Here is a 10,231-nt window from a genome sequence, read left to right on the forward strand (position 1 = left end):
CTGGGTGGATGATCCCCAGGGCTGAGAAAGGACAAGCTATAACTGTACTTTTATCATTAAAGAATGAGCGGGGAGAAAATCTGTTGAGCCCAAAGCCCAGTAGTAACATTTTTGGCCATCTCTCTGTGATTGCTCATTGTCTCCTCTATGTCTCTGTCCATGGGGCAAAATGATCTTGAATGAGAGTTTCAGGAGACTGTAGATGGCTTTATCACTACAGAACATGACTGCTGAGATAAATGCTGTTTCCTTGGGAAAGGGAAACTAAAGTTTTTCGTCTTCCCTGAGTCATCTTAGAATGACACTGCAGTTGTTTGAGGACTTCAAGAAACCATTTCTTAGAAGAACTTGAACCAGCTTAGCTTTGAGGTTCACCCTGTTCACCTTTTGCCTTTCCTCCAGCTATTTTCAAGACCTCCCTCTGTCCTTAGCTCTGGGGAACATGAGGGGTTCTCTGCCAAGACACCTACTCTTACTCCTGCTTCTCCAGATGTCCATGTGGAGCTCAGGTGAGAATATTTTTATATGGTCTATACCTGAATTTCTCCTTTCTCTCCCTGAACAGAAGGATCAAATCATTCTGCCACGTCTCAGATATGCCTGGATTGATTCTAAATCCTTTATTTTGATATAATGATTTATTTACCCATACATGAAAGCAAGTAAGGTATTATGTGAATATTTTTAAAGAAAGGGACCAAGAAAGATTACTTCATTAATATTTTCTAATTCATTCAGATCTCTGCTTCATGTGAACTGCCTTTTCTGATATCCAAGAGCTTCTGAAAAACTCCAATATCATGATTTCTCAGCACTCTTTCCTCCACTTTCACAGAAAGTACCACCATTACCATTAAAAAATAATTTGTGTAAGGGTTCTCCTTGATGGCACAACGGGTGAGGACGCAGCACTTCAAGCTAGCGGAAGAGGCTTCAGTGCATGTTTGATCCACCCACCCCCACCCACCCACCTACCCCCATCCCCCAGGTGACCCACGTGGTGGGCAGATCTCTCCTGTCTCTCCTGCGGCTCCCCTCAGCAATACTTCCTCTATCTGCCTGTTCTGCTCCCCACTCTGTCTCTGGTAAATGCTCTCACCGCCCCCACCCTCTGCAACTCCAGCCTTACCCCAGTTCTGTATGCATAAATAAATCTTTAAAAAATAATAATAATTTGTTTAAAATGAGATTGCCTTGTGGGTTTTCTTACTCGCTACCATCTCATCCTGAAGGAGGACTTGATAAGCAAATGTCCATGGGGCCAGAACTGCTGTGTTCTAAAGTACCCAGGCAAGTCTTCCTGATAGTCTTTTCACTGCTATTGTCTTAAACAGATTCATTCTTGGTGGTCGGACCCACGGAGCCCATCGTGGCCACGCTGGGCTCAGACACGGCGCTGCCCTGTCACGTGACCCCGCCCATGAGCTTGTTGAACATGGAGCTGCGATGGTTCCGATCGCAGTTCTCCGAGGCTGTGTTCGTGTATCGGAGTGGAGTGGAACAGACGGGAGAACAGCTGGTAGACTATAAAGGGAGGACAGAGCTGGTGAAAGACTACATCACTGAAGGAAGAGTGGCTGTGAGAATCCACAGCCTCCGTGTCTCCGATAACGGAATGTACAAGTGCTTCTTTAAAAAGGGCAGCGATTTTGAAGAAGCCATTCTGGAGCTAAGGGTGATAAGTGAGTAATGTCTGAGAATACAGATCACTCTGGGGGAAGTGCACCGTTCTGAATTTAATGTGGAGGGAAGAGAGTGAATAGGACAGAGACGAAAGGGCAGGTGTGCATGTAGCTGGTGAACATCCCGGGCACTGGGCTTAACACAACATCCTCCATCTACTTGCTCATTTCTGATCTGCACTTATTTAAAATTCAACTATTTGCATACAGCTATCAGAAAAATAGATATTTATTTTCTTTATGTCTCTCAACATACCTTCCTTTCAAAATGCCCCATTTCCCTCAGAGAAGAGAATCCCTGCTGGCTGCTATGGTGGACACTATCTCCCTGAAGTTAAGCAGTATTCCCCAGTGGGAGGATTGTGGCAGGGTGGACTGGAAAGGAGGGGGAGGGGGTGGGGGGAAGTTATCTTTATGGGATTAAGGTCAGAAAATAATCACTATCCCGCGGTGACGTGATGCAGAAGTAAAGACAAACAGCTCCCTCAGTGGTCTTCCTGCACCCATCTTTCCCTTGAACAACAGCTGTACATGGGTCCTTGGAGTCTGGTGAAACGTGCTGCAGCAAATCGCCTCCAGACTTAGACCTTCACTGATTAGATAGACATTTGCCATCCCAAAGCTTAACTAGAATCTAAGAAGTCAGTTTTCCCTTGTCCAATGGTGATTTCTTCAAAGAAAATAAACATTTCTTTACATTTTGGGTGACTCTGAATATTATATTTCTTTAACTTGTTGACATTTTTATTGCTAGAATAATATCATAACAAATTTGTATTATTCTTAAACCAAATATATAGAGATTGGATATTTTGTCATGTGCTTTTTACCTGTTTATATGTTTGTTTTCTTCTTTTAATTTCCTGTTTATGTCTTTTAATGAATTGGGTTTTTCTGAAAGATATATTTAATATTTTATTGATTTGTAGCTGCTCTTTTACATAAAGGTTGAAAATATGTCTCCTAGTGTGTATTTCTCATGTAATTTTATGTATCTTTCATATATATGTAGTCAGCATTTTCCCTGAGAAGTTTAAAGGAAACATTATTTTGTCTGGTTTTTTAGTTGTATGGAGCTTGTAGATGTATCCTTCCATACCAACGATATTTCACTTGCCCTTTTTCCTAGTACCTTCTCTGCAAAGTATATTTAATATAATAGTCAATCAGTCTTTAAATGTACTGTTTAGAGAATTTTCTAATAGGGAATACTTCTGAGAAACCAGTACCCAAACCAGAAACAGAGCTTAATCCAGAATTACTTTTTCCCCTTCCAATAACAATTTTGTCTTAAAATTTCACTATTTTGATTTCAAACTCATAGATTAATTGTTGCTGTCTTTGTGTCTGGCTTTTTGTTCACCATTCTATTTGGGATTTTCCTATATAGATAATTGCACATAACAGCAGTTCATTTTTGTCTTTTTTATTGTTTTGCTTTTTGCAGCTATATTTTTATAAAATTGTGGGGTTTCATTATAAGGTTTCATGGACTGTTCAAAATATTTTTTCTTCAATATGTATTCATTAATTTTTATACTATTAGCAAATAACATAGATAATCTCTACCAATTTACAGTTGCATTGTTTACCATAAACTTCAAAGTTGCCAAGGAAAATTCTGAATTCTCTGTATAGTTATAATGCTTTATCTTCCATTTTTTTGATAACACCATGCCATTCACATCTTTAAGGTTTTGTAGTATCTGCCAAGAAAGCTGGGATTTTTTGTTTGTTTTAGTTTTTACTGCAGTGTTTTTTTTCTTTTTTGGCTCTATCTGAGAAGATAGCTACATACTCACTTAAGTCCATATTTTGAACTTTAATACAGAAATGCCAAATCCATTAGAACTTTCTATAAGGAAAGATGACAAACTCTTATACCATATTACTTTGTCCCCATGTTAGTCTCTTCCTCAAAAGTGAAATAACCTTACACCTGTTCATTAACATATAGTTATAAGAGCAAGCTGTTAATTAATCTGTAGCCACACTTATCTTCCATTCAGTTAACCTTTGCCTGTGCATATGAAAGTCTTCCTTTTTTCCTTTGCTCCCTCAACATGAGCCTAGGGTTATCTACATGTTTGAACTTGGAACTTATTTGTTATATAAACCCAGGCAGTGCAAGGGCTAACTGGTCTGTTAGTTCCTGCTTTTTGGCTTTGATCTGCTCCATTTTGTTCAGAATGAGTTTCACTCAATTATATTCTTTTCTATCCACAAAAAGAGTTGGCAGCTTCCTCAGGCAATTCTGAGAAGATGAGTTGTCTTACAAACTGTATTGTTTTCCAGAAGCATTTCTCCCAGAATGGTCAGGTCTTGGTTGAAAAAACTATCATCTGTTTTATGATTTTTAGCCACCCCCTCCAAAGATAATGTAGATGAGATTCCTATATATTACAAACACCTGAGGAATTGGAGTAAGACAGAGACAGGCATAACAGAATCCATACTTTGAGATATGATGTTGTAAAAATACAATATATAATCTCAAAAGTCAGGAGAGCCACTATCTTTGAAAGGACAGAGGGCTCCTCCTGCATCTTAGTGACAGTCCACAAAGAGTTGAAGAAAAGAAGAGGCATGTAGGGAAGAGTATGGGATGAGGTAAGAAAAGTCAAAAACAATTTGATTCCTTCACAGAATCACTTCATCTCACTACTTTATCTTTTAGATGTTCTCTACTCAGAAGAAGAAAGAAAATTTGGAAAAGAAAATCAGAGAAAGTTTGTTTAAGGAAGTGGCTAGAAAATGTCTCAACTTAAGCATAGAAATAGATTGTTTCTTGAGATGCTAATAAAACAAGATAGACAGATAAAGACATGTAAACATAGAAATTAAGTGCTTCATCTTCTTCATTCATCTCCCCACACTGCTGTTTCTGTGTAACTTACCTCTCCAGGTCTGGGTTCTGGTCCTTTTGTTTCCATGGAGGGTCCAGAAGACACAGGAATAAGGCTGAAGTGCACAGGCAAAGGATGGTTTCCCCAGCCTGATGTTCAATGGAGAGATGCAAAGGGAGAGAAGATACCATCTCTCTTTGAGGCCGAGACCCAGGATGATGATGGGTTATATCAGATGGAAGTGTCCCTTATTGTCAGAGACAGCTCAAACAGAAATGTGTCCTGCTCCATGAAGAACCCCTTCTTTGGTCAAGAGCAGGTGAACACCATTTTCATACCAGGTCAGTGTTTCTCCTATGGAGGGCAGGCCAGGAGTATGAAGGGGAAATCGAAATATGGGATGGGACAGACTTGTTGGTGTATGTTTGTGATCAGGTTTTGTGGGTTCTGTGTCAGAACCCTTCTTCCCTAGGACCTCCCCTTGGAAGATAGCATTTGTATTGACTTTTATCATACTTGGGATTTTTGTGGGTACTGCTGTTTTCTTGGCTTGGAAAGGACAACAGAAAAACAAGAAATTGCAGAAACTCAAGAAGGAAAAAGATGAAGAAAAAGAAGACAAAGGTAAAATTGCAGTTCACACTTAGTATGAGCCTCAAGTTTATGGGTTTCTTAACATGACTGTGCAAACAGATAGCTCTGTTAGAACATAGAGATAGGTGTGGTACTGAGTTACAACTCATATTTCTAACAAGACATGGAATTTAGGCACTCTTTGAGAAAAAAAATCACAATGGAGTCCACTAGAGAGAAAAAAATCATTGATTGAAACTTGGAGATAAAACATTCATACTAATTCTCAACTAAGGTAAATGTCTTGATCATGTTGTATGGAACTAGTACTCAGGCTCTGGACTTAGCAACATTGTCTACAAAGTCTTGAACTTTGTTTTTAAAATCTGTCTTTCTATCTTCTTTACTTTTAGAGAATTTCAAGATGGAGCTTGGTAAGTTCTCCATTTTCTTTGTCCCAAACAAGAAATAGATCCCTTTATCCCTGCTGTGTTCTTCAAATCTCACAGGTGTTATTCCTTTTCAGACAAAAGGAAAGACTTATATCAACATGGTGAGTTAAATTAATATTATGGTTGAATCAGAATCTCATCTGTCTTCTGATCACCTCTTATTTACCTTGCTGGTGAGGATCCTCCTACCCCTGAATAGAATAAGACGGTCAGATACATAATGCTAAACACTGGACAGATGAGATGGACAAGTTTATTACATATATTCACATCCTAGGGTAGGAGGATACATGCCATGAAGGATACATGGGGTCACATGGAGCCAGTCAGGCCTGCAGGAGGCAGATTTAGTAGTAACAAAAAAATAAGATGCCTCCATTTTCTGTGAAAGTGAGTGACTTATTGCTTGTTTGAATAATTTGCAAGCTGATAAGAAGGTGGAAGCCACTGAATCAAAGATCAGGCTGGGTGAGGGTTCAGTTGACTTGGCAATGGGGAATAAGCTTACTGGGGAGCTTTTTTTGTTGGTTGGGGATATGTATATGTGAGGATAGAGAACACACATTTAGGTGTTTGGCACCCTGCGAGGCTAAAAAAATGTCAAAGCTGCACATCAAATTCTAGGATTTGCACTCTCACAATTGAAGATTATCTTCTTTCTCTCAAAATAACTGTACATACATGTGATAATCATACATTATCACAGATATGTTAGTAGAATGTGGAAAATATGAAAAATAGAAGAATTGCAAAAGAAAGCAATTACCCTCTAACATTGAGGTGATGAACCCAGAACTTATAGCACTATCATAAACTATCAGATTTCTTACTGTTTAGCAAATTCATACTCTGACGTGAAGGTCCTACTACGGGAAAATCTAATTCCTTTGTTTTGTTTTATTTCAGAATGGAGAAAAGCAGAATTATATGCTGGTGAGTAACTGGTATGGTCTTGGGACTTCAAGTGCCCCAGGACCTCATGAATAACTTCTGGGGAATTTTTTTCAGAGATGTGTCATCTTCTGGAGATTTAATTTTGAAGTTAGGAGTCCAAAAATATACAGGGGACATACATCACTCTAGGTCAGGGAGCACATATTTTCCATATGATTTTTTTTTTTTCTTTTTAGACTGGCGGAAGGAGCAGTTCCAACCTGGTGAGTAAACTTATGATTTTGATGCATCTTTTCTATGCAAATGAGAAACTTTTGCATTTGTATAAATTGCCAGTAATAACTAGTTGGTTATTCATTTCATGCTTGTTTGCACTTCTGTCTTAATCTTATCCTAAAATGTTAACAAATTTCTAATGGTTGTGAATATCATTTGTTCATTCCTTAAGCATTAGTTTATATAACTGCTTATTTGATGTCAAATAAATTATCTCTGACTTCACAGAAACACACATGCAAATTGTGACTGATATTATAATGGAACAAGATATTTCATAAGGAAAAATGGCAGATTAAAAAATTCCCACCAAAATTTGATATTCAATCTGAAGCTTAAATGATAACAGTAGATTTATTCAAGTAAATAACATTGAAAGAATAGCTCAAGGAACTTTGTTGTGTAACCAGTCTGAGCTAGAGAAGAGTTTGTTGTAATTTAGTGTAAGAGGAAAATGGTCCCTGCCCATCTTAGCATCTTTCCAGAATTGTGAGTTCATTATCAAGTTCTATGACACTTTACTCTGATTATCCCTATATCCATAGCATTTTTACTTAATTTAATCCTCTAAAATTTAATATAGATATCTTTTAATAACATATCCTTATATCTTAAATAGAATTTTTTTAATTTTATTTCTTTTAAACATCCTTGTTTATTTTTTCACAATATAGCATTCCTCCCCTCAGCTATAGTCTTGATTTCCCACCACCACAGTGCCAAATGTCCACCACATACCAATTCTTATGAAGAAAACTTCAATTATGGAAAATGTTAAGTTTTACAAGAAGCAAATAATCACAGCTAGTACTAATACCACTAGTCTATTTCTACTAGTATTGGTGTTGCTGTAAATGTTTGAAGCTAAAATTTACCAAATATTCATATTGAATAAGACATATTATGAAATCCTGTATACATGATCTCACTTATTTCCCCATAGTCTTATGTTAAATTATCACAATTATTACATCATAATGAAGTAAAGTGAAGTGTCATGTTAGAAGTTAAGTAATTTCATCAAGATCACAGCTAGTAAGGCTATAGTGATTATATCAGTAATAGATCTTTATAACTACACACCCAAGAATTTTCACCATTAGAAATATGAGTGTGTGAAAAGTGGATTATTAGTTATTATATAAGTCCACATAAAAATGATAACAACAATGTGTAAGTGAAATGAGCTACATTGGGGTGGAAATATAACAAGGCTTAATTATTAAGAACAAGCATTAAATTAGCAGACATTTGAAGGATAGAGGGACCCCATCCTGAAAAGCCTAACCTTGAGGACATTCATGTGAGACCAGCTCTTTGTTAGATGTCTCAGCCCATAACACAAGGACCTGACCAACCCTTAATTGACGTGGGAAGGATTGTAAATCATTTAACCTACTGTTACATTCCCCTCTCTCAATGGCTACATCCATTCTCCTTTACCAAAATTTGCATCTTTGTTAAGGTCAGTCTGTCCCCATTATGGAATGATGGGGACATTTTTCTTTTTCTGCCCCTGCAGTGGATGTTACTCTGGATTCACAAACAGCTCATTGCAACCTCCATATATCTGAGGATAGAAAACAAATTGCAATACAGAATGTTCCTCAGAACTCTGAAGCACCAGCACATCCACAACAAGACAAATCTGAAGACATCTTCAGTGTTCTGGGCGAGAATTGTTTTAGCCAAGGAAGACTTTACTGGGAAGTAGAAGTAAATTTATCTGGAAAAGTTGGAACTGGAGCTAGGTGGGCTCTGGGTGTTTGCTCAGAAACAGTGAAGAGAGATGGGTGGTTTGTAGAGAGTCCAGAGAAGAACTTCTGGGTGGTGAGCTACAAAGAGGGAAAAGTTTGGATTCCCACCGCCAATCCCGCCTCCAATCCAGTTCTGTTGCCAAGGTGTGTCCCCACAAAGATAGGAGTTTTCTTAGACTGGGAGGGTGGGGATGTGTCTTTTTATAACATGGTTGATGGATCCCACATCTATTCTTTCAGAGGAATAAGATTTTGTGGGATCCTCCGTCCTTATTTTAGCCTTCAGGGTGCCGGCACAAGTGTGATGATCTGCTCAGAAAAGCATCCCAATTCTTCTCCAAAGACCCCTGAGACTCACTTAACAAATTGTAATAATGATGTCCCGCAAGAAGTTAAATCTTTATTACCTCCACCAGAAGAGAAGTGTTAGCATATCTGCTCATCTGCTCATGTTCATGTAATTATACAATGTTCTCTAAGAGAGAAGCCGTGGTAGAGAGCAAGGCAAAGGCAATAAGAAAGAATTCAAAACCCTTCAAAAGGAGAGGCAGGAGAGAAAGGGACAAATGGAAAAATCTGGGGGATTTCCTTTAGTGTTACTATTGGGGAGAGACAGCACCTTTTTGACCAGCAACAATCTATCACAAGAATATGAAGGGCTATGAGGTGGACTGTGGGTGCCGTGATGTTGCAAGGGTGAGAATAACGGGGGAGGGAAGTGAAGAGGGAAGGAGTGCCTATACTTTGAAATAGGAACAGTATAAATCTGCATTACTTCTATTTTTAAAAAGAAAACTGCAAACAAGGGCACTCCCTGGTGGCACAAGGGGTTAAAGTACAGCCCTGTGGAGCTATACATAGCCACGACAGCACAAGTTCAATCCCCGGCCAGGGAGCTGACCCACATGGCACAGCAGACCACTCCAGTTTCACCCACTGCTCCTCTCAGCAGTGTATTACAGTAGATCCCCCTGTTCTGCTTCCCATTGTCTCTCTGTGAATCCTTTAACCCTCCCCATTTCTTGTTTGTACATTTGCAAATGTGAATGTTATTGTAAGCATAAATAAAGAAATCTTTAAAAAAAGAAAACTGCAAACAAATGCATAAAAATACATGGCATCTCTTGCATTCTGGTACTCAGTATATGTAGAAGTAAATATTTTTAATAATAATTATTCTTTTAATTGTGCTAACATGAAGATTTCCCCCTTCAGGTATCACCACCATAATGCACCCACCACCAGTTCACCCCATTCCACCACCATAGTCCCATTATCCATGGGTTTCCTTTTCCTTGTTCCTACTCCTCACACCCTCCCACTGAAGTAAATACTTTTAAGCTACATAAAAGAAAAAAAGTCTCCTCTTACTATTTTTTATATATAAATGTGAAAGAGGTTCAATGTTTAAAGGGGAGGGTCACAGTTGAGTGATTTCCTACCACTGATTTCTTACCACTGGAGATAGTACCACTCTTAACTAAACACCGAATCTGTTCCAGTATTTTGAGAGTTAATAGCTCAGCTTCTCAATTCCTTAAACTCAAGTGCCTATAAATTTCTAACTTTGTACTTTGGCACTGGGTGAGGAAGGCTAATAGCAATACACAACTTATAAATAACTATAAACAGGAAACCACTCCTTCTGGGATGGAAGAGCCCTTAAATAAATTCTCCCTAGTCAACAAGTTTAGAATTGTGTTCCTGTGTGAGTATGTGAATGAAAAAGGAAATGCTGTTGCAGTTTATAC

The 10,231-nt window shown here is 38.3% G+C and overlaps 1 protein-coding gene across 1 annotated transcript; it reads left to right on the forward strand.

Annotated features, from left to right (window-relative positions):
* The first annotated feature begins 442 nt into the window (after positions 1 to 442).
* Positions 443 to 8,910, forward strand: LOC101630633 (butyrophilin subfamily 1 member A1-like). Its single transcript, XM_004673966.1, has 9 exons — positions 443 to 509; positions 1,335 to 1,682; positions 4,588 to 4,869; positions 4,985 to 5,152; positions 5,515 to 5,535; positions 5,628 to 5,654; positions 6,460 to 6,486; positions 6,684 to 6,710; positions 8,246 to 8,910. Exons 1-9 carry the CDS (start codon positions 443 to 445, stop codon positions 8,908 to 8,910), a joined length of 1,632 nt encoding a protein of 543 aa, XP_004674023.1.
* The last annotated feature ends 1,321 nt before the right edge of the window (positions 8,911 to 10,231 follow it).

The sequence above is a fragment of the Condylura cristata genome, unplaced genomic scaffold (genome assembly GCF_000260355.1).
Source record: "Condylura cristata isolate star-nosed mole 26May11 unplaced genomic scaffold, ConCri1.0 scaffold00001, whole genome shotgun sequence".
In the NCBI taxonomy this organism is placed as follows: domain Eukaryota; kingdom Metazoa; phylum Chordata; class Mammalia; order Eulipotyphla; family Talpidae; genus Condylura; species Condylura cristata.